The following is a 25,570-nucleotide window of genomic DNA, read 5'->3' on the forward strand; positions in this document are numbered from 1 at the left end:
TTATTTCCTACCTATAAGGACTTTTACCCATTTTATACCATCTACACTTTTCCCAGAGCCTGACGAAGGGACTTTGATCCTGAAAGCTTGCAGAAAATGACAATTGTCTTGCCATTTTCCAGTTGGTCTAATAAAAGGTATCATTTTGGAACCAAGAGTTCTAGTTTTTTATAACTCTCTATACGATGCTTTTAAATTCCACGTTTACAGGGCTGAATGTATGATCAAAGAGAATGGAGAGCCAGAATCTGCAAGTGACCCCGGGACACGTGAGAGAAGAAAAGAGGAGGAGGAGGAACTAAATGGAACAAAAAGTACACATATCTAAAGTTCTGCATCATACTGAAATCACTGCATATATGCTCACCCTGCTTAATTTAGTAATGAGATACTAACTGGTACTTTAAAACAGCTAGCATTAAAGTGCTATCTAGACCTACTGCTGTAACATCTTTAACAATTTTTTCATCTTGGGTTTGATTAAAAGAAAATATCTATTGTTTTAGTTAAAAGGATAGTTCACAAAATTAGTTCACAAAGTTGCTATATTTCAGGCCAGACTGTGAGGTATCTGGACATGAATCAAGTGGTCTTGTCTGTCCGGACATCGCTCAATACATTTTACGCAAAAACCACAATATAAACAAACTACTGGAGAGGGGAAATCAGTATTTTCTAGTTTTCCTGAACCATTTCCTTTCCTATTTTTGGTAAGTAGCATTCCTGTGGCCATCCTTACCAACTTGAAATGTAGCAGCTTTTTCAGGATAAGGCAATAAAAAGTTAAGATTTTCTTCCTCTGAAATACTGGGTGTGTTTTATAGAATGTCTTGATACTACTCTCCACTGGTGGAAACTCTTACTTAACCCATCCTTTCCTTTCAGTCTACTGTGTAAGCATGTCTAAAAGAATAGTCTCCGTCTACACTGCTTCCCTAGAGCCTGGGAGTGCCACCAAGAACTCCTTACTACTCAAGAGCAGCAAATCCTGGAAATGAGGCAATGTAGCCATCAGAATGGCCCTAAGCAAGACCTAGTACTCTGCTTCCCTCTCAGGCATGCTTACTGAGACATGCTTACAGATACTGTAAGGGATCTATATTGCCTCAGTTCCAGTGTTTAGCATAAGTGAACAGCAGACTATGCTTTTCAAGTTCAGCAAGAAGTGGGAAATATGACTGAGGAGATCAAAATCCCTGACAAAAGCAGTCAGACCTTTCACACCATAACAGACATTTCATAAAGGACTATAGAAACTACTATGAAATCAAAGAACTTTTCAAGGTATAACTGAATGAGCTTGCAGTTCCCATTACCAGGCAGGGAGATAACATACTATGCTTAATAAACCTGCTTATATTAGAGGCATCATTTCAGTGGAAGTTTGGGAACTAAATTACTTAAGGGCTAAGTAAAAGCACAAGTCTTGCAAGCCACCTCCGACTGTCATTGAAAGATTGGCATGGAGACTTGCAACATAACTTCGAAGTACCATGTCATTCTTGCAACCTCATTCTATTTCTCCTGTCCTTCACCACACAGGAGCCATCTCCGGCACCAATCCTGGAGTTCGGCCTGTTCATCTGGATAGGGCCTCTATGACCTTCCCTGCTTCCTTCATTCTTTCCCAGTGTGCCTCCCTCTGTATTGGAGAAGGGGGAGAGGTTCCAGGTGGAGTTACTTGAGGCAGGGTTCCTTCCTATTACTTGCAATGACTCATCTATTTGAAGCTCACTCATTTCCTTTGAACCATGAGAGAATGTCTTCATTGTCACATCTGCTTTAAAAACATTCCTGGTCAGCTGGTTTCACTTTTTAGGCCAACAAAGACTAGAAGAGCTGCATAGTCAATTGCATGCTTTGTCCCCAGGAGACTGCCTTCCAGTGCTCTCTCATCAGCTGATGCTTTAAGAAGGCATGATCAGCCTTTCTGAATGAAAGAGTGATCTTGGAAAGCAGGAAGAAATATTCTTCTTTGGTTTAGTTTACTACTCCTTTCCTTAGTATTTTCCTTGATATTCTCCTTGAGACAGCTACAAGAAAAGTGCTGTGAAGAAAAGAAATCTCTGTATGTAGCATTTGTTGATCTCACCAAAGCTTTTGATCTTGTCAGCAGAGATGGTTTACTCCAAATGCCGAAGAAGACTGTCTACCCTCCTAAGCTCCTGATCATCATCAAGTCCTTCCACGTCGCTCTGCATGGCATGGTGCAGTTTGATGCATCACATTCAGAAGAATTTGAATTCAAGAGTGGTATCAAACAGGGATGTGCCCTAGCTCTGATGTTTTTTGGGATGTTGTTTGCTGTCCTGTTCAAATATATATTCAGTGGCTGTTCAGAAGGAGCATACCTTCAGACCAGATCTGATGGGAAACTCTTTACCTTCCTCATCTTAAAGTAAAAATGAAAACCCGAAAAGTTCTTGTCCATGAAACGCTCTTTGCCAGAGACACAGCAATTGTTAGTCATCGAGTATGTCTACACAAGATGCTAACAGCAGTAGCCTAATTTTACTTTGCAGTACTGTGCAGGGCAAAAATTGTGTTAATTCAGCCACTGTGCAGTTAGCGTCACTAAAAACCCATGTGCTGGCACCAGTTACTGCGCATTGATTTAGTATTTGGTTATATACAAGTACTAAACTTAATGTGCAGTAACTACAGAATATCAATGAACAAGTAGACACACTGTTTCAGAAGCAGGACTGAAAAGTCTTGTGGATCACCTTTCTCCTGCTTGTGACAGTTTTGGTCTGACCATTAGTTTAAAGAAGCCAGTACTCATGGCTCAACAAGATGGCTGCCCTCCTGAAGTTAGAATAAATGATGAAAGCCTGGAAGTGGTTTAAAAATTAACTTGGGCTCCATCATTTTGCAAAATCTTGGCTTGGAAGCCAACATTAACACTCACATTGGAAAGGCAAGCAACGCCATTGCTAAATTTCAAAAGAGAGTTTGAAAAAACACAGCACTAACTCTGTTGACAAAGGTAGTTTCATAGTTGGTAGGGTCAGAAGGGACCTAAGCAGGTCATCAAGTCCAACCCCCTGCCATGGGCAGGAAAGAATGCTGGGGTCAAACAACCCCAGCTAGGTGATTGTCTAGCCTCCTTTTGAAGATCCCCAGAGATGTTTGTCCCCAGATGTCTGTCTACAGCGCATGACCACTTAGGTCTCTATTGTATGGCAGCAAAACATGGACTCCCTATGCTAAGAAATAAAGAAAACTGAAGAGTTTCTATCTTCAATGTCTCCTCCGTAACCTGGGCTTAACATGGCATGACACATTCTCTAACTTTGCTATTCTGGGCCAAGATACCCAGTATGTTCATGCTCCTGAGAAAGAGACACCTCCCTTGGTTAAGACATGTGAATCATATGAGTGATGGCTGAAACCCCAAGGACATACTCTACGGTGAGCTGGCCACTGGCAAATGTGAACTTGGACTGCCCAAACTCGGTTTTGCTGATGTCTACAAGAAAAACTTTTGTGCACTGCACATCAGTGGCCAACACTGGGAGTCAATCGCTTCAAACAGCTGCAAGTGGAAAGCTGCTGTGAAGCAGAGCCTATGTCATTTCAAAATGGAGAGGGTCAATGATGAGCTAGAGAAGAGGTGTCAGGGGCAAGCAAGACAAAATAGTACTCAGCATGCCAGTGCAAACTCAACTGAGTTTGTAGGTGCAACTTGCCGGAGGGTCCGCTTGCCACTCGTCAGACTCCTCAGCCACACAAGAAGCTGTGGTGATATCCAATAACCCACCAAAGGCTCAATCTCTCTGCTCTCCTGAGACTGACAGCTGCTGATGATGACTTTCCTCTGGATCATGGTGTACGCATAAAGAGGTCTAATCAGGTGTCTAATGAATTTGCTTGTGGCTGACAAGCCCAATCCAAGAGTGACACAGCTTGTTGCAAGTTTCAAAGATCCATGCGACTGAGTTGGAGTCTAAGTTTACAGCACACTACTTCTTTCTTTCTCACTTTGCTTCTATCCTCTAAATCAAAACTGCTTCATGTTAAGCTGTACCACGTGCCAGATGTTCCCTCCAGATTGGACAGGATTCTGTACTTTCTACACCGATGCTGAACAACTTTCTCCACTAATGGCAATACAGAGACTACTGAATGAGAAGCATCAGCTCCATAAGGCCTGTCTAGAAGGCAGCACTTCAACATCTAAGAAGGCAGAGTTCAACATCAAGAGGATTATCCAACACAAACTCGGAGAGATGCAAAACTCATGGCAGAGCAACAAGGCAGCTGAGATTCAGTCCTATACAGACAGGAATGATATGAAGAACTTCTACAATGCTCTGAGGACAATCTACAGGCCATGGTCATCAGCAACATCTCCAATACTGAGTGCTGATGGCACCACACTGCTCATTGACAAAGGGAAGATACTGCAAAGATGGGCAGAACAATCTCAATCAACAATCAGATATTAGTGAAGACGCAATTGATCGACTGCGCCAGATAGACATTAACGTATCTCTTGCTGATCCTCCATTGCTGACTGAGACTGTGAAAGCAATTAACCTGCAGTAAAATGGCAAAGCACCTGGAACAGATGCTATATCTGCAGAGGTCTACAAGGCCGGAGGCTAGTACATGGCTCTGAAACTAACTGTACTCTTCCAGTCAATGTGGACTCAAGGAACTATACCTCAGGAGTACAAGGATGCTCTATCATCCACTTGTACAAGCAGAAAGGCAATAGACAGTCTTGCAACAACCATCGGGGCATCTCCTTGCTGTTAACAGCCAGCAAAATTCTTGCCAGAATTCTGCTGAATTGCCTTGTGCAACACATTGAACAAGGGCTCCTGCCTGAGAGTCAGTGTGGCTTCAGGAAAGGAGGAATGACACTGTGCCCATACCTCATCAACTTCAGAAGAAATGGCAGGAACAGAAATCCAACCTGTATATGACTTTCATTGACCTGACAAAAGCATTTGATACAGTCAGTGGGGAGGGCCTTTGGAAGATCATGGCAAAATTCGGTTGTCCAGAGAAATTCTTTGCAATGGTTCGGAAACTCCATAACAGCATGCTGGCTCACACTGTGGATGACAGCGAGTCATCAGAACAAACCCCAGTCACCAGCAGAATCAAGCAGGAGGGCTGTGTGCTGGCCTCAGCCCTCTTCAGTATGATGTTCTCTGCCATGCATGCAGATGCCTTTCGTGACTGTAACACTAGGATTGACATCAGATACCAGACTGATGGCAAGCTCTTCAATTTGAGGAGACTACAGGTGAAGATGAAGTTACAGGAAGTGACTGATTGTGATCTTCTGTCTGCTGATGACTGTTCCCTGAATGCCAAATCTGAGTCTGACATGCAGCAAAGTATGAACCATTTCTCTTCAGCTTGTGACAACTTTGGTCTCACAATCAACAGTAAGAAGACCAAAGCGATGAACCAGCCTGCAACCAGAAAGCCTTATGTAAAGCCTGCCCATCACAGTGAATAGCCAAACCATCCAGGCAGTTGACCTATCTTGGCAGTACACTGTCATGTGCAGTTCACATTGAAGATAAAACCAATGCCAGAATTGCCAAGGCAAGTGCTTAGGGTAACCACCCATCCTTGGGTGGGATGGTCCCAGAATGGGAACCTCAAGTCCTGGTCCTAGACTGCATAACTCCGGGACAGCCTTTGCCCTGGATTTGCACCATTGTGCAGAGATCCATGGGAAATGGCAGGTTTCCCCTTGCAAGCTGGCAGCATTCCAGCCTAGAAGGGGCTGCCGGGAGCAGGACACAGGAGGTGCTATGTCCATATGTGCGCCCGCACACATGCATGTGGCCTAAAATACAGCCAGAAAGTGTGGAGAGCAGCTTGGTGAATGGGGATGGAAAGGAGAACAGGGCATGCTGAAACTTAGAGATGGAAGCAATCGTAAGTGTTGCAAACGTACTTTATTACAATAAACTGGAAGGGAATTAGTGATGGGGTGGGGGGGAGATAGAGAAAAGGTGCAGTAGAAGTAGGGCAACATGAATCCAGTTAAAATGAAAAATTGTTTGCCCACAGTGAGTCTTCCCCGTAAAATCTCTTGGGCAGATTTTCTGAGTCATGCAAGAGCTTCAGGCTGACAATTAGTCTCAAGAAGACCGTAATTATATACCAAGGGTTGGCTATCACTCTGGACGGTAAATCATCAACAGCTTTTTCTACTTGGGTTCCATGATCAGCAGGAATCTTAACTTTCAGACTAAACTAACAGAATTGGAGAAGTAGCTCAGAATTTTAGGCTATTACAGAAACATGCATGGAATAGCTACAGACTACCAAGTAAGGTGAAGATGCAAATCTACAAGACTTGCACGCTGTCATCCCTGCTTTATGGTTCAGAAACATGGACTATATATATGCTGGGAACATCAGGAGACTGAACAGCTTCCACATGAGATGTCTGTGCAAGAATCCTGAAAATGAAGTAGGAAGACAAAATGCCAAACTCAGAGGTGCTAGAGCACACAGGACTGACATACTTAGAAACCACTGTCAAGAAAAGGAGTTTGCAATGGCTTGGCTATGCCAGGAGAATGGGAGGAGACCATATCCCCAAGAATATTTTGTACAGTGAAATTCGATACCGCTCTAAAAAGCAGGGTCGCCCTTTAGGGCAGCATCATGACATGCAAAAATGATATGAAGTTATTCAACATCAATGTAAAAAGCTGTTCAACATAAGTGGTGTTGTTCATCCTTTGAATTTGAAGATGACCATGACATCACTGGTTGGCTTGGTTTCTGTTAGCATGAGTGGCTAATCGGACCAATTTGTGCTTTGAACTGTCTGTGGTACATTGAACAAGAGATGCCGCTTTAGGTTGCTTGATTAACAACAGACTTGTTGCTGTTGCAAAATTTATACTGTTTACATTTCTGCTCTGCCTCAGCAGCTCTCCTCCAGTCATAGATTGTAGCTCCAGTATGGATGAGGCTTCACCATCCATCATGAATGAGATCATGAGTGAGATCTTCCCAAGGCTTTGGGTCAATGGAGAAACATTTCAAGGATGGCTTGAGGGAGTCCTTGAAACATTTATTCCAGCCTCCCTGAGGGCACTTTCCCTCTTTTAGCTCACTGCAGAAGATCTTTGGCAGTTGCTCATCTGACATCCAGGTGACATGGCCTACCCATCTCATGTGTGATTTCATCAGCAGAGTGTGGATGCTTGGAATGCCTGCCTGTGTGAGAACCTCAGTGTCTTGCCACCTTATCATCAGTTTCCTCATGTGAAACTGGTTCAGCTTCATAGCATGGCTAGGGTGACCACCTTTTCAAAACAGAAAGGTGGGACACATGTCTGCCTCCAGCACCCCTCTCTCCCCCCGCTGGCAACATGGCTGGAACACAGCCGAGTGGAACAGGACTGGATGTGGGCTGCCTGCTGCAAGCTTGGGGCTCCCTGCCCTGCTGCCTCTCCCTGGCAAGCCCTAAACTAGTCACATGCCCCCTGGCCACCCAGCAGCAGTGAGGGGAACAACACTGTGCTGCCACAACCCTTTATGCTGCTGGGCAGGCGGGGGGCACACAACTGCCATGGGGCTCCCAGGGGAAAGGCAGCAGGGCAGGGAGCCCCAAGGCTGCAGCCCACACCTGCATCTGCTCCTGCCCTGTGCACAAACCTGGGGAGGGCACATGCCCCTCACCCCCTGGACAAGCCACCCATGGCCATGTCCTGCTCCACAACCTGAGCCCATGCACTACCCTAGCTGGGCAGCTCCCCCCGCCCCTGCCCTACTCCCTCCTTCACCATGGGAGCCTCAGTCTGTCCCCTCTCCCATCTCCCCCTATGCCCCTTCCCCACCACAGATGTATCTGCAGGAAGATGCTCTCCATGCTTTCCCAACCAACTGCATGTGTGCAGGCACACACATGCACATGGTACCTCCTGAGTTTCATTCCCAGCAGCCCCTTGTAGGCTGGAATGCTGCCAGCCTCCAAGGGGAAATTCAGCATTTCCCATGGATCCCTGCACAACACTGTGAATCTGTGACAAATGCTGTCCAGGAGTCATACAGCCTGGGACCAGGACTTGAGGTTGCCATTTCAGGACTGTTCGGTCCTCTTTGGGACAGGTGATCACCCTAAGCATGGCATCTGTCCACCATCCAGGTTTTGCCTGTATACATCAAGACTAGCAACACAATGGAATTATAGACCTTCAGTTTTGTTTGTTGACTGATGCCTCTGTGCTCCCACACATTTGCACATAGTCTGTTGAAGGCCGCATTTGCCTTGGCAATTCTGGCATTGGTTTCATCAGCCTCCCTACTGCTCATGAGAGGCTGCAGATCCAGCTGTCCAGCACATGTGAGACACTGCAAGAAAGAGGCTGGAACAATATACTGCTTTGTATTTATTAACAAATAGCACACAACAGATGTTTTCACTTTCCTTTGGAGAAAAACTTGGACAATCAGAGGCCAGATCTCAGCCCTTGTGTTCTACAATAGCCAGATGAAACCATTCAATATTCTCTTCTTTCTTGGAAACACAGGGGCATTTGTAAAGTCCTTTAACACACTGTGTTTCAAAAGTTATGTTCCTTTGATTAGAGCCCCTAGGGCTGCTGTTTTTCTCATGGAAAATGTAAAGAAAAATGTTAAGACAACAAGGGCAGGGAATATGCAGTCCAACCTTGGTGTGAGCATGCATGCTCTTTTGTTTTCTTAACATCATACCTACAAGAATACACTGAATAGACTAGACTAATTACCGAATGAATAGACTAATCATTCTAAACTGGATTAGTCTAAGCCAACATCTGACACGATGTGACAGACTTTTGCTGTAATATTTCTATGCAAACTGTGTTTATATTACAATACATTTGTGTCCCTCAGTTTCCCCCCTGGCTATCTACACATGAGGGAAAGAATGGGAAACCGAATGCTAGTTCCTTGAGTCAGGGGCAAGGAAAACCAGAGTGAGTACAAGAGACCAAAGGGTCAGGATTTCATATATACATACTTTCCACAATTATATTTAAAACAGAACATCTATTAGGAAAGCCTTGGTACAATAATAGGGAAGGAAAGGAAGCGGTATATTTATAATGACTACAATAAATATCTGTATGCCAGATTGTATTAGGCTGTTTGATTGTTCACCATTATGTCCAAAAACATCATTTCCTTAATTGAGACATACCAGAGACTTCAGAGTTTGATTTTTCAAGTCACATCCATTATTTTGTAATGTACCACCTTTCAGCATCAGATGATGGACAGCTTTGGACTCTCAGATGCGGCAAAGTCACTTACCTATTGTTTCCCTTTAAGGTCTTGCAAGCCATATTGTTGACCTCCAATACACAGCAAATTCACTTGTTTGCCTCTGGACAGAAAGAAGATATCTGAATGTACCTAAGCAAGTTTCTAGTGTAAACTGATTGCACTCCATTTCATATAGCTGAGCATGATGCCAGGACTGGGCTGCTGCCACCTGCCACTTTGGGCTGGGCTGGGCCAGTCCCCCCTTCTCTCTGGGCCCAGAGTCATTTCACCCTGCCCCCTTCAAGCTGGGGCCGGTCCCCCCCACCTCACCTCACTTTGGGCCGGACCATGCCACACCTGCTCTCTCCCTCCCCCTCCTCATAGATTCATAGATTGTTAGGGGCTGGAAGGGGCCTTGCAGACCATCAGATCCAGCGCTCCCACTCTAGGCAGGAAGACAACTGGGGTTAGGTGATCCCAGCGAGATGACTGTCTAGTCTCCTCTTGAAAACCTCCAGGGTAGGTGACTGCACACCTCCGGAGGGAGTTTATTCCAGTCTGGACACCTTGACTGTGAAAGAGATTTTCCTTGTATTCAGCTTGAAGTGGCCTTCCAGGAGTTTATATCCCTTGGTTTTGGTCTTCTCCAGGGGTGCCCTAGTGAACAGTTCATCACCAAGCTCCTGATGCACTCCTCTGATATAGCAGTAAGCTGCTATCGAGTCCCCTCTCAACCTTCTCTTCTTTAGGCTAAAGAGGCCCAGGTCCCTCAGCCTATCCTCGTATGGCTTGCCTTGCAAGTCCCTGATCATATGGGTGGCTCTTTTCTGGATCCTCTCAAGTTTTTCCACGTCCTTATTGAAGTGCAGTGCCCAGAACAGGACACAGTACTCCAACTGTGGTCTCACCAATGCTGAGTACAGTAGGAGTATCACTTCCTTAGTTTTACACAAGATGTATTGGTCGATGCATGCCAGCCTGTTGTTTGCCCTCCTGACCACTGCCTCACACTGACAGCTCAGATTCATACGCTGGTCGATCATTACCCCAGGTCCTTCTTGGCCGTGGTGTAAGTCAAGCTGTCGCCACCGAGCCTATATGTATGCTAAGGGCTGTTTGCCCCCAGATGGAGCACCTTTCACTTGGAAGTGTTAAACTTCATCTGAAAACTGAAGTCTTCTGAAGACTGGAAGAAGGCCAATGTGGTGCCTATCTTCAAGAAAGGGAGGACAGTGGATCCGGCTAACTATAGGCCCATTAGCCGGACTTCTATCCTGGGGAAGATCTTAGAAAAGTTTATTAAAGTGGCCATCCTTAATGGACTGGCCGACGCCAACATCTTAAGGGATAGCCAGCACAGGTTTGTTGCGGGTAGGTCTTGCTTGACCAATCTCATTTCCTTCTACGACCAGGTGACCTATCACCTGGACAAGGGAGAAGAGATTGATGTCATATATCTTGACTTCAAAAAAGCCTTCGATCTGGTTTCCCATGATCACCTCTTGGAGACACTGGCCAATTGTCGCCTTGGGCCCTCCACGATCCACTGGCTGGAAAACTGGCTCCGGGGTCGGACCCAGAGGGTAGCAATTGATGGAAGTCACTCATCATGGTGTCCGGTGACCAGTGGGGTCCCCCAAGGCTCTGTCCTTGGACCCATACTGTTCAACATCTTTATTAATGATGTGGACACTGGGGTCAGAAGCGGACTGGTCAAGTTCACCGATGACACCAAACTTTGGGGCAAAGCATCCACACCAGAAGACAGGCGGGTGATCCAGGCTGACCTGGACAGGCTCAGCAAGTGGGCGGACAAGAATCTGATGGTGTTCAACACCGATAAATGCAAGGTTCTCCACCTTGGGAAGAAAAACCTGCAGCATCCTTATAGGCTCGGCAGTGCTATGTTGGCTAGCACTATGCAAGAAAGAAACTTGGGGGTCATCACTGACCACAAGACGAACATGAGCCTGCAGTGCGATGCTGCGGCTAGTAAAGCGACCAAAACGCTGGCTTGCATCCATAGATACTTCTCAAGCAAATCCCGGGAGGTCATTCTCCCCTTGTACTCGGCCTTAGTGAGGCCGCAGCTGGAGTACTGCGTCCAGTTTTGGGCTCCACGATTCAAAAAGGATGTGGAGAAGCTTGAGAGTCCAGAGAAGAGCCACGCGCATGATCAGAGGTCAGGGAAGCAGACCCTACGATGACAGGCTGAGAGCCCTGGGGCTCTTTAGCCTGGAAAAGCGCAGGCTCAGGGGTGATCTGATGGCCACCTATAAGTTTATCAGGGGTGACCACCAGTATCTGGGGGAACGTTTGTTCACCAGAGCGCCCCAGGGGATGACGACTAGGTCGAATGGTCATAAACTATGACAAGACCGTTTCAGGCTGGACATAAGGAAGAATTTCTTTACTGTTCGAGCCCCCAAGTTCTGGAACAGCCTGCCACCGGAGGTGGTTCAAGCGCCTACATTGAACACCTTCAAGAGCAAACTGGATGCTTATCTTGCTGGGATCCTATGACCCCAGCTGACTTCCTGCCCTTTGGGCAGGGGGCTGGACTCGATGATTTTCCGAGGTCCCTTCCAGCCCTAATGTCTATGAAATCTATGAAATCTGGTTTTGGTCTGCTCAACTCTCGAGCCTGTCCAGGTCCTCCTGTATCTGCAACCTATCATCTGGCGTGACCACACAGCCCCACAATTTAGTGTCCACAAACTTGGCCAGTGAGCTTTTCAGTCCCCCGTCAAAATCATTGATAAAGATGTTGAAAAGCCCTGGTTCAACCACTGGCCACTTCGCACCAGGACAACAAAGATCCGTTCTTGAGAACTCTCTGGTTCCTACTGTGTAGCCAGTTTCCCACCCATTGAACTGTTGAGTAGCTGAGCCCGCAATCTTCCAGTTTCCCCACAAGGACATTAAGCGATACTTGATCAAAAGCCTTTTGGAAGTCTAAGTCTATAACGTCTACCATGTCTCCTGTGTCCAGGTGGTGAGAGACCTGATCGTAGAAGGAGATGAGATTGGTAAGACAAGACAAGAGCCATGCTGGCTGTCATTCAGAATCTTACCCTCTGTGAGCGTATCACACATAGATACTTTAATGAGCTTTTCCAGGATTTTCCCTGGGATGGAAGTGAAGCTGACTGGCCTATAGTTGCTCCGGTCCTCCCTCTTCCCCTTCTTGAAGGGCACAATGTTGGTCTTCTTCCAATCCTCAGGGATCTCCCGTGTGCCACGAATTCTGAAAGAGCTATGCCAGGGGTTCCGTGATGACTTCAGTCAGCTCCTTCAGCACTCTCGGATGAAGTCCATCCAGTTCTGCTGACTTATAAATGTCTAGCTTTTCTAATTGGTATTGCATCCACTCAGCATCCACAGTGGGGAGGCTGTCAGTCCTGGCATGTCCCCTACGAGACTTATCTCACTTGACATTCCCCATGGTCCGGTGAAATACCAAAGCAAAGTGGATATTCAGGAGTTCAGTGTTTTCCTGAATGTCGGTTACCAGCTGTCCCGAGGTGTTAATCAGGGGTCCCACACCTGCATTTGTTTTCCTTCTGCTGCCTACATAACTAAAGAAGGACTTCTGTTATCCTTGACTCCTGTAGCTAACCTAAACTCCATCGCCACCTTGGCTTTCCTAATCATTTCCCTGCAGGTGCTGGCCATTGTTGTATAGTCCTCCTTGAGGATCATCCATAGCTTCCACAGTGAGTACACCTCTTTTTTCTTTTTTAAGAGGACCGCAATGTTCCTATTAAGCCAGGAGGGTTTGCCAGCCCTTCTGCTACCTTTCCTCTTTGCAGGAATGGTTTTCTTTTCTGCTTTGAGGATCGTATCCTTGAACAACAACCAAGCATCGTAACCCTGAGCAACAATCATATCCTTAAGCAACAAACTCCTCCCCCCCACCGCTTGAGCTGGAGCCAGGACTTGCTGCACCCCGCCATCCATCGCCGCTCTCACCTCAGGCCATCATGGTGGCGCAGTCACCAGCTCCAGTCCAAATGCTCACACTCTGATTGGTTGTTTCAGACAACCAATCATAGTGAGAATAAAGTGTTATGGAAAGACAGGCTAAGGCTTTTATCATACTAGAACTAGCAAAATGCCCATCAAGAATGACGGGGGCGGGGGCAGGCAGCGACAGAGATGTGCATCCATTCCCCCCCACTTCAGGCACGCCCCGCCTCCCCACCGCCGCTTTGGGGCTGCTGGCCTCATCCCCCTGCTCCGTCCCTCCTCCGTCATGGTGGAGCTCCGGCCCCTCAGTCCCCACCGTCACGATGGTGCTTTGCCATGTATCTCTGTCTGTCCAAACGCTCACACTCCAATTGGTTGTTTCAGACAACCAATCAGAGTGTGAAGAAAGCATTACGGACAGACAGACTAAGGCTTTTATCATATTAGAACTAGCACACTGCCCAATAAGAATGATCAGGGAGGCGGGCAGAGACAGAGGCCTGTGTACAGCCCCACCACATCAGGCTGGGCCCAGGGCCAGGGCCAAGACTGCTCCCTGCCTCCCCACCACCGCTTTGGCACTGCTGGCCTCGCCCCTCCGCTCCATCCCCTCCATCATGGTGGAGCTCAGGCCCCTCAGTCCCCACTGTCATGATAGCACTCCATCATGTGTCACTGTCTGTCCAGAGTACTCTGACTGGCTGCTGAGGCAACCAACCAGAGTGCAAATAAAGCGTTACAGACAGACAAACTAAGGCTTTTGTAATATTAGAATTATACTGCATCATTGTATTCATTTACAATCCAGGACTGTTTCCTCCTATGCATCCAGAACAATCAAAGGAAAACTGAATGTGCAAACTCAGCTTTGGCATTTGGTTACTTTTGAGGGGCTAACTGAACAATGGTAAATGTTCTCTTCTTTCTGGAAATTAATTTAATTCCGTACAACACTACAACAGGTAGAAGTAACTTCAGAACAAGGGTTTTTTCACGTAGAAAACAAGAACATTCTAACACCCAAAGCAAGACATAAAATGTTCTCCCTGACCCAGTATTTCCCAACCTGAAAAAATGAGCCTTGTCTCATGAAAGTGAAACCTATCTTATTTCTCAGTAGTTACTATGTGTTAAAAATATCCTAACCTTAATGTATGTCTTTCACATACCTTCTAATCCTTTGCACATAATACACCACCAGTCTTCATCCTCTATTATAGTGAGGGCCAACCTTTTTTGGCAGGCGTGCCACAAAATAAGCCTTCACCCTCTATAAGTGCCACTTCAATCCCCTTCCCAACTGATCTGTTGTTCTGCTTTTTGTTCCCTGCTCCCTCCCAGTCTGCCACATGCCACATAGAGACTGCCTGTGCCACTTGTTGCACATATGCCACAGGTTGACTACCCCCGCTTTGTCATGCGCTGAATAAATGATAAAATAGTTTAACAGAGTGACCTTTAGAGCATCATCTGAGGTCCTGAGTCAGCACCTACTGAAACAAAAGGGGCAGTTCATAATACCACTCCAGTCACAATTTCAAGGTTACCCTTGTTCCCAAAATAGCTAGACTTTTATTTAATTAAAGCCAGGATTCTGTAGAACAAAAGCTAGTTTGTTCCTCCTGCCAATCTTGTTTTTCAGGATGCCTACAGAAATGTGCTCTACATTTTGCAAAACTGATAGGACTGAGACATGCAAACAAAAAGTAACGCTAAGAATAACAATAGCTTCTGAAGTTACAGTAGCAAGGATAAAACTGAAAAAGCTAATCATTTTTTAGGATGCAGACTGGTCAACAACTATAATGGGTAAGAAATGTCAACAGTAAGTTTACAATTCCTTTCTACCTCTCTCTCAAGCATGTCGGTTTTTCCATTAATTCAGACAAGAGAACTGACTAGACTTAGCAATATTCTTGTGCTAGTACACCTTGAGCACCACCTCACATAAACTTATAATTATAACAAACTCTCCTTTTGTAATATGACTGGCTACACTACTGGATTACTCTTTAGAAATATGGACAGTGACCAAATGTCATACATACAGCATGTTCATGGAGATGGGAGGATTAATGGACAGCCAAAAAACATTTAATGATGTTTTTGTACATGTACAATTTATAGCAATAACAACTACTTAGCCTTGAATACTGCCATAGATTTTGCTGTCTGGGTGCTCCCAGCCTTTTAATAATTCTCAGGATATTGCTCAAACCTCAATTGTTATTGCTCATGCAAGCAGTAAAACAAAATCTGAAATTTTGGGGCATGAAAACATTATATTATACTCAGCATGGAGTCAGAACAAACGTATGTTTAACATTTCCTACATTAGTAAATTCCTTCAGGATTATATAGAAGCCTAAGCAAACAGTCTGCTTTTAAATCCAGACTGCAAGTCTAAATCAGCTGGAATACGTAATAATAGATCTCAGTCTTTTTGTTTTTCAGAAAGCTAAATTCCATGTATGCATCATAGATAAGTAGGGATGAAGACAACTTCTATATGGGGAACAGATTTTTTTTGTACAGTAGCTATACAACAATTCTGAAGTTCCTGACAGGATATTCTAAAGGTAACCTCTATTGCTGCTCCCTGTAGCTGGGCAATCATGAGGTGTCCCAACACAGCTATCACATGCCCTCCTCTAACTTACCTCCTGAATAGGTGGAGCCAGTGGATTCTTGAATTCTGATAATGAAACTGGGAGTGAGAACTTGGAAAGCACAGATGGCAAATCATGGCCAGGAAACTGACAGGAAAATCTATCTGCTAAAGGAGAATATCTGGAAAAGATACATGAGAAAAAATAGTTTGTGTGCTGTTGATAAATAAAATTGGCATAAATTTGCAAGAACTGACTCGTTACAGAAGAAGTGTTAATTTCAACATTAAAAATATTTATGTTCCTTGTAAACAGTAAAGCACTCCATTATAGTTTATAGCAGGGGTTGTCAACCTTTTTTAACAAGTGTACCCTCAGCAGCCGGATGTGGGGGAAGGAGGGGGGGGAGGGGGGCAACACAAGGCTGGATGTGAAGCGACAGCAGCACGGGGTGGTACGTGTACCGCTGGTTGACAAGCCCTGGTTTATGGCACCTAGTATCCTGATGAAATAATAGGAAAAATAAACACATTAATGCTGGCATTTGGTTCTGCCACAGAAAACTTCTTTTTATTTTAATCAAAGCGGTTTTGACCATCACTTTATTTTCCTATAATCTATACTTACAGATTTAAACAAAAACCAAAACAAAGCAATATTTCATTTCACAATCTCTACATACAGAAGGGCAAAGCATCTCATACATGGGCAGCTCTAGGATTTAGAAAAGGAGTGGCACATCTTCACATATAACACAACACATGAAAGTTATTGTGTCACTAGTCATGCAATCATTATAGTTAAATGCACATCTAGCCTTAAGTGCTTTGACAATGCCTCCAATACTTCACTGTCAATCATTGCTACATCTGAGTTAATATTACCACATCTGAGTTAAGGTTTTTAGTTTGGGCTCTGAAATGAGAGATGTGGTGCAGGAGGGGGTGCTACTACGCAGAGCCACCCAAATCACTGCACCAGGCCCAAAACCTCACTTCAGGAGTCTCCCTCAGGAAGCCTATCAAAAGCAGGTAGCCACTACCATACAGGACTTAGCAACGTGTCTGCTTGCTTTTTCACTGTTCCAATACTGTTTTGATTTCACGCAGTTCTTTCTTGGACAGACACTCATTAACCAACCAAGTACACTAAATGTTCAAAAAATGTGCCTCCCTATAAAGCAATTTAATGGTAACTACACTGTTCTGAGTTCTTAAAACTGGTTATCCAAACTGGGATTTTATAGGTATGCAAATGTAAACCAAGAATAGGCTGATCAACTCCTCTACTCTTTCTCTATATTTTGAGTAGCTCTTCAGAGCTGCTGGCATTTAGGCAACAGGTGCAATCTGCATACTGTACAATCTCAACAAATTCACAAATGGAGACCATATCTCCATTTTATAAAGCAAACTCAGCATAGGAAGTTGTAGTCTCTACTTACAGACAAACACTGGCATTGGGGGACAGCATATAGACATTGTTTTCACACAGTGGATAGATGATAATTGCTTTTCCCCAATAAACAAGATGTGCAGCAAGCTGGAAAACCTGCAAGTAAAGTCCAGAAGTAGAAGAGCAAGCAAAAATTATCTAAGTGTCAGCAAGAGTCTGGCTGAACAAAAGAAAGCCAGTACTGCACCATCACTTCACGTAACTGATTAATTTCCATAAATTGGTGTCACATTTCTAAGGCCCCCTGTACACATGCAGGTAAAGGCATAATAGGATCTAATGCACGATCCACACAATCGCACCTTCTGCCATGCCACATGTGCTGATTTGGGATTGTGTATTAGGTCCCACCATGTCTTACTGCCAGTGCAAGAGGAGCCTGATCCTGGGCTGCCCCTGCCCTGGCAAGAAGCAGGGTTCCATGACTGGGAGCCTCCTCTGCTGGTAAGGCTCCAAGTCATGGGAGTGCCCCATGCACCCCTGCAGCTGGGAGGCTATGGCACTGCCAGGACCCAGCATCCACAATTGCCCTCATCCAGCTAGGGCCAGAAGTCCCTGCAGCTGTAGGACTCTTGGTCCTCACTGCACCTCACATGCAGCCAGGGCTGAAATTCCCATAAACTGCGGGACCCTCAGCTCCGGCAGCCACAAGGGACTGCTGTGATCTCTCGGCCACTGTGATCTCCCAGCCCTGGGGAGCATATTGTGCATCACAGTGGCTAGGAGGCATCAGCAGCCATTATCTACCTCCCTACACAGGTAGAGGGACTGCCTACACATACAAATGAAAGCTAGATAAAAAACAAGTTAATACACATTTTTGAGCAATAATTTTATAGCTGGGTTGACCTTTTTAAGGCATCATAGTTAATTTGCACATGTAGTCAATCTAAATATATTGTGCAATTAACCAGATAATTGCATAATAGAGATAACACGTAGAGGAGACCTCTGTAAATGTTATGTTTCCTCAAAGAAATTTCTTTGGAATGCATAACTAGAGGATGCAACCACCACCAGTTTTCATGTCAGTGTACATACCACACAAATTTAATGATTTAAATACTTCATTCACAAATACTTAAACAAGAAAGAAATAAAAGATCTAAGTAAAGAATCACATTATATGAACGTTTCAATAAAACAGCATTTAAAAGTGTCACACGACTACTGATTAAATCAACAATTTTGCATTTGTTGTGGAATGGACTGTATTTCTGACCTTTAATTTATTCTTTGGTTAAACTACATCTCTAAAGAGAATATGCCAGTCATCAAAAGGACCAATAATCTAGCAATTATTGACACATTTTAAACCAACAGTGAACAGGATTTTAAGAAACTTAGCTTAACATCTGACAATGAAACCAATGACCAACTCATCTACAGCCTACAGTAACAATTTGAAGATCCTAAGGCTGCTAAAAACACATTTTTTCCACTGTATGCCTAAAAATGACAGATGCAAAAACAAAGTATTAAATGAAATGATGAACCAGGACAACCTTTAGGAAGGTAAGAGACATTACATTCCTTCAAATTTGCATCTGTATCCAATAAACTGCATTGCTGAACCAGAGCAAGCACTGACAAAAAGCTGCAGAGGTAGGGCTACATTTGCCAACAGATCTCCCAGCAGCATTTTCTACTTCAGTCACAGCTACTAGGTACTGAGTATATTTGAAAACACATGTCTTGGAGAATATATGTTTTTCTCTTCTCTCCTACCAATCATATCTAGCTTCACATGGCACATCCTGAGCGCTCTCAGAATACAGTAATACCTCAGTTAACAAATCCTCATGTACATGCGCATGGCCCCAGGCAGCCTGTACAGCAGCTCCAGCAGGTATGTGGAGGGGAGAGAGGGATTGAGGGCCCTGTAGGGAGGGAGCTGGGCAGGGCTGGGGCTGCTGCCCAGCTGGGTGGTGCTTAGGCTTGGGGCTACAATGTGCGGCTGCAAGGCCTAAGCAGGGAACAGGACGGGTCTGCAGATGGCTTGTCCAGTAGAGGGGGAGGGCTGGCTCCCTGCTGCCACGCATACTCTTGGGGGGCAGGAGGGACCCATGCCCCCCAGATCTGTATGCGGGGCAGATGCAGGCTGCGGACTTGGGCTCCTGCCCTACTTCTCTCCCCCCAGGGCCTCCGCAGCCCAGCAGGCATAACCTGGCACAGCAGGGAGCAGCAGGGCCACATGGAGGTCTCCTTGCCACTGCTGCAAGCTCTGCACTGCCCTGGTGATGTGCCTCCTGCGCACAGGGCTGCAGTAAGAGCAGCAGCATGCGGTTGCACCCCTCAAAGCAGCAGCACACGCAGAAGAGCAGTGCAGAGCCCTCCCCCAGATGAGCCATCTGTGGCCCTGCCCTGCTCCCCACTGGGGCCCCTTCTGCTTCTTCCAGGACCCCGCTTCTCCACTTACCTCAGGGCTTTGTTTTCCATCCCCTGGTGAACACTTTTTAAAGCCCTCCTCACTAGGTTAGCAAGTCTGTCTGCAAAGAAGCTTTTCCCTCTCTTCATCGGGTGGATCCCATCTCTACCTAGCAAGCTTCCTTCTTGGAATAACATCCCATGGTTGAAGAAGCCAAATCTCTGTTGGCAACACCACCTGTACAGCCATGCACTGAATTGCAGGATGTGTCCGCTCCTGCCAGGGCCCTTCCCCTTGACCAGAAGGATTGAGAACACCACCTGTGCCCCCATCTCCTTCACCTTTTCACCCAGAGCCGTGTAATCACTCCTGATCTGCTCAGGGTCACCCATGGATTGGTGTGCACTGGTGTACACATGGATGAGCAGTATGGGGTAGCAGTCAGAGGTTCAGATGAGTTTCAGTAATCCATCCATGACATCTCGGATCCAGGCTTCAAGCAAGCAGCAGACCTCCCAGAACAACAAGTCAGGCTGACAAATGGATCCCTCCATCCCCTGCAGATCTTCCAGATCCCAGACAGTATACCAGTAGGAATTTATACTCACTGTCATTTCTCAGTAGCTAGAAGTTTAAGTTCTTGTATGTAAGAATTAAAACTAAATGTTACTTCTGAATCATGTAATCAGCATAATCTTCAATGGCTCAATGTCTAGTTAGGTGGAGGTATTAAGAGGAGTTCCCCCAGGATTGTCTTAGGTCTGGTATATATATCTTCATTAATAGATGATGGGATTGAGTGCAAACTTAGCAAGTTTGTGGATGACATGAAGTTGGGTGGAGCTGCAGACACTCGGAGGGCACAGCTAACATCCAGGATGACCATGATAAACTGAAGATATGGTCCAAAATTAACCAGACAACATTTAGTAAAAACAAGTACAAAGTCCTGCATTTCAGAAAGAATAACTACATTTACAAAATCAGAACGGGGAATGATTAGCTAGGCTACAGTACTGCAGAGAAGGAGCTGGAAGTTACATTAGGCCAGAAGATGAATGGTTACAGTGGCCTACAGTGTGCTCATCACAAAAAAGGCCAACAACCTACTATGTTGTATTAACAGAAGCATCCCTTGCAAATCAATGTTGGGGGGTTATTCTTCTGCTCTATTTGGCACCAGTGAGGCCTCACTTGGAGAACTATGATCAGGTTTGGTCCTCACACTTCAAGAAGGATGTGGATAGATTGGGAAGAGTTCAGCAGAGCAGCAGGGACCATCCCCCAGTCCTCCTCCACCTCCCCACACATGTACCTCCTTGGCTCCTGTGGCAGGGGCAAGAAATAAAAGCCAGAAAAGAGGAGGGGAACCTGGAGACCCCAAATGCAGCAGCAGCCAGAAAAATAAAGGGAACAGTGGCCAGGCAGAGCCTGGGGCCACAGTTACACCCTCATGGGCCACTGGCTGTACAACCCTGATAAAGAAAATTATGTAAAAGGGACCCTTAACCCCTGTTACTTAAGAGAGAGAAGCACCAGAGTTAAGGTGTTGAGGAAAGTTTAGTGGACAGTCTGCAGGGAGGCAGACTGAAGGGCAGTAACCCTACCAATAAGGCCAGCGAAAAACCCCTTTGTTTGACTAAGAACCAGAGGTCATGTGACTGGAAGAGGTAGAGCCCAGGGCTATGTAAATGTAGCTCCTGAGCTAAAAAGAGCATTTGAGCCCAGATCCTTGGAGGAGGAGCTCTGCAGAGAGTCTCACACTGAGATGAGTTATGTTTTTGTTTGAGATGCAAGGCAGGTAAGTGGCTGAAGGGGAACAGGTAGGCCACTATGTATGCCTGGGGAAGGCCCCCAGAGCCACACACCACCTGATCGCCCTCCTTCACTACACACCCAGCAGCTTCACAATGTATCAAACCCCTGCAACCACCTGCTGTACCACATGGCATGCCTCACCCTAGGCTCCCCATCTGCATCATGCCTTTCAGACACCCTGGGCTGCAGGCTCCCCTAGTACCTTAGGCTATGCCAAGCTGCACTCCATCACTCTGTCTCACCCCCTGGGGTATGGAAGGGGAAGTTGGAGGGATAGGGAACCTGCAACCAGAGCAACAGGAGGAAGCCACAGCCACATGGGAGCAGCCACAGCCATGTTCACACAGCTACAGGGAAAATCTGCAGCTCTCCAGCCTGTGCCCATACTACCTCAGGCAATCAGGGCACCTCCCCTACCACCACCAGGCAGCACAGAGTATGCTGCCACCTCATTTCTGAGGCACCCCACATCGAAACATGTATGCATGCTGTTACAGGTTGTGAAAAAATTGTGGCAGCCTCTGGCAGGGCTGTTTTTCCGCCTAAGAGACGGCAGAGAAGGGGACCTCTTGGTGGTGTTGGGGGTAGTTACATTCTTCTCATAGGGCATGAGCACCAAGGGGGTGTGGAGCTCCAAACACTGCCAATGTGACCTTTATGCTTCACCTCTTCAGCCTGGGGAATGTCACGTCCCCAGCCATCACTCTCCTGCTTGGCTATTGGGACCCCAGACTGCCATGTGTAATCCTTCTGCTGTCAAGTCACCATCTGCCTGGGTGGGAGGCACAAGGGCAGAAGGGATGAATCCTTTATGGTCCCCTTCCAAGGAACCCTGTAGAAAATGCATTACTCAATGAGAAAAACAGTTGCTTCCAATGCCAGGCACTGAGCATCAGGAGTGCCCTACAGGCCAGCAGGAGGAACAGTGAACCACCTCTGCAGGAAGGGGTGCCATCAATACTAGCACTCCTACAACCCCAATATCAGCCCACAGCTCCTCCTCCTTACCTCCCTCCTCCACCGTTTCCCCCCTCCCCATGAACTTGAAGGACCTTGCAACTCCAGAGGGACTTCTTGGAGATGGAGAGGCACCTTGCCACTAACCCAGAGAAGCCATCCACTTCCAGGGAGTGTCAAAAGAAGTGGAAAGGAGAGCTCTGAGCTCTAGACAATCACTGTGCCTGTGGTTTGTCTGGTTGCGGATGCAGCTCCTCTACGAGTCAGATTGACTCATTTATTTTATGTCCTGGAGAAGAGAGGTGCCAAGTACATCACTTGCTTCCTGGCAGAGGATGACACCCACTTCACTGATCCCAGCAACATATGAGAAAGGGTCCCTTCTATGAAGTTCTCTTCTCACCTGATCTGATCAATGCCAAAACCCATAAGGTCCTGACACAAGTCAGCATGGGCAACCAGAACCAGCTGAAGAATCATCTTATTCTTGCCAAGTTGCAGAAGCCCATCCACCAACAAAGCTCCAGACATCGACAGGATGACAGCAAAGTTTGACTGTGTTTTCTAGAATGTCCTCAGCCCGGACTTCACCACGGTCCAGGTTGAGTACAAAGGGAAAGGGGAGTTCCCCCTGTAGGGCAGAAAGGTCATGCTGACCCTGCTGCCCAAAAAAAGGGACCCCAGGAACCTGATGAACTGGTGCACAGTCTTGCTCCTCTGCACAGACTACAAGGTCATAGCTAAAGCCACTTTGTTGATGCTGAAGTCTGTGCTGAAAGACATGATCCACCGACCAAACATACACAGTTCTAGAGCACACCGTTTTCAATAAATTATATCTCGTCTGGGAGTTCCACAACTTCACCTGCAGGGAGGGTATGTCACTCTCCCTCCTAACCTTCAATCAGAAGAAAACATTTGACTGGGTGGACCACAGGTCCTGCACAAGCCCTTCTGCACATGTGCGCAGTTTATAAAGGGCCCGTCAATGGCAAAAGCCGCGCTTGGCCTCCAGCTCTGGCGAGAGACGCGTGGAAGAAAGCCCGTTGTTCCCCCATGAACCCAAGGATTCCTCATCATGACCCTCAGGACCTCCGACGAGCCCTGGCCTACCCATAAGTAAGCAGGAGTCCATGGTGGGTGGGACTTAGCCCAGCCGCAGGAAGGCAGCTGAGAGGAGCCAAGGAGGGTCATGCCCTCCCCCTCCCCCCCCCCCCCCACCTTGGCCCAGCCCCACAGGGAGCCACACGACCAGAGCCGCCTGGCACGCAAGTCAGGGAAAGGGGGAGAGAAAAAACTCACCTGTCCCCTTCTTTGGTGGGGGAGGAACCCCCCCAGCCCCCCAAGAGCAGCACGGCACTGGCAGGCCCTTCTGCACATATGCAGAGTTTTAAAATGGCCCACTAATGGCAGAAGCTCCACTTGGCCCCTGGCTCCAGTGAGAGACACGAGCGGAAGCCCATTGCACCCCTGTGAGCCCTGGGACCCCCCCAATAGGACCCCCAGACTACCTGGAGGTAAGCAGGGTCCCGTGGTGGGTGGGACTTAGCCTAGCTGCGGGGAGGCAGCTGAGAGGAGCCAAGGGGGGGGTCACGCTTCCCTCCCCTGCCAGCTCCTGCTTCACCCAGCCCCCCAAGGGAGCCATGTGACCGAAGCTTCGCAAACAGGACACACAAACAGGCACACTTGTAGGTCCGGTGCACTAGTGCAGGAGTCCACGCAGGAGGGCACAAGGCTCTGCCAGCGAGCCCCAAAGGAAGCTTGTCACAGCAGCAGCCGGACTACCACCGGTGCAATGCAGATGGGCACACACCGCACCGCAAGGATCCCCTCGGGGTCTGAGACCTCCTCTTCTGGTACTTCTGAGGTCTTCACCAAGCCGGAACCTATGGTTCCAGGCTCCACACAGACGGAGCCGCTGGCTCTTGGCTGTGGGGGCTGCCTGGCACAATTCCAGGGACATGAGACTGAGAGCATGGCCACCTCCCCTTGTGAGGTTTGCTCATCTTTGGAGTCTCTGAGGTGCCAGATAGTGTTACCAGATTTGCCCATCACCTTGGGGTGTGTTCATTGATTAGAGATACGTTTCTAGGGTTTTTATAATTCTATCAATGTGCTGCTTGTGTTACTTGTGTTTCTATATGGAGCTGTATCTCTCCCTTCTGCAAGTCCTCGCCCCCGATGGAGCTATCTTGCAAGACTCAGTCTCAATGGGGCTGGGTTCCTCCAGTCACCGAATCAGTCATACACGCACAAACACACACCGATTAACGTGACAACGCCTGACCCGGCCGGGTTGATCATTATGGACAGGATGACACCCTCATATGCCAAGAATCAGTTCATCAGAGCAACAATAAACTGCAGTCAGACACAAGCACACAGTTAAACAGAATACCTCTGAATCCAGCTGGGTGTCCAGCTGACACCCTCATGGGCCAGCATTCAGTTCATTAAGGCATGTCTGAGCCAAACTGGGTCAATCAGCCTGTACAAGCTGATCCCCTTGTTTCAAACTCAGCACATCCCAATCTTTAGCTCCTTGATGAGCAGACCCCACAGTATTTTTGGGCTTCACAGGAATCTTTAGCATAGGTAAAAGAAGCGTTGCTGCAGAGCAAGTGGGGAAGGAGAAGTAGAGAAGGAGAAATATACCCAGTTACTACCAGTTTGACTATAAAAGTTATTTACTGCTAAGTATATGAAATATATCATGGTACTAGTAGTAACAGACATGCAAAGGAAAAACAAACACAAACAATTACAGTATTACCCTGGTTTCACTAAGTATTTGGGGAAACTTAGCTCAAGCTTAACTAATACAGTACAGGTTCAGAAATTTATGCCGAGAGAGAGCCAGAGAGAGAGAGAGAGAGAGAGCGAGAGCGAGCCAGAGCAAGCGCGAGAGAGCACGCGCGCTGGGATCTCACCAGTCCAAGGCACTCAGGTTTCAATGTTGACAGGTAATGGTCTTAGCACAATCCTTGAAGGGAGACTATGTTTCTTCCAGACTCAAGAAGAACAGCAGGTGGTATGAGAGAGACAGTTCTCCTCTTGAAACACACACACACTTTGCTGGGTTGTTTTTTTGTTTTGTTTTGGGTTTGTTTTTTTTTGGGGGGGGGGGGGGTTCTTTTACAGATTTTTATACCTT

At 46.7% G+C, this 25,570-nt stretch overlaps 1 protein-coding gene across 7 annotated transcripts in view; it reads right to left on the minus strand.

Moving 5' to 3' along the window:
* The window catches only part of NPRL3 (NPR3 like, GATOR1 complex subunit), a 151,290-nt gene that overhangs the window by 54,213 nt on the left and 71,507 nt on the right, over positions 1–25,570 (minus strand). For 6 of the 7 annotated variants that reach the window (XM_059716343.1, XM_059716344.1, XM_019482364.2 and 3 more), the window contains 2 exons: positions 17,263–17,369; positions 15,870–15,999 (listed from right to left, as the gene is read on the minus strand). The exons of the other annotated variant lie outside the window; for it this stretch is intronic. In XM_059716343.1, the coding sequence (XP_059572326.1) occupies positions 15,870–15,999; positions 17,263–17,369 (237 nt within the window). The remainder of the gene's footprint in view (positions 1–15,869; positions 16,000–17,262; positions 17,370–25,570) is intronic. 7 annotated transcript variants of the gene reach the window in all.

This window comes from Alligator mississippiensis, chromosome 13 (genome assembly GCF_030867095.1).
Source record: "Alligator mississippiensis isolate rAllMis1 chromosome 13, rAllMis1, whole genome shotgun sequence".
Lineage (NCBI taxonomy): Eukaryota > Metazoa > Chordata > Crocodylia > Alligatoridae > Alligator > Alligator mississippiensis.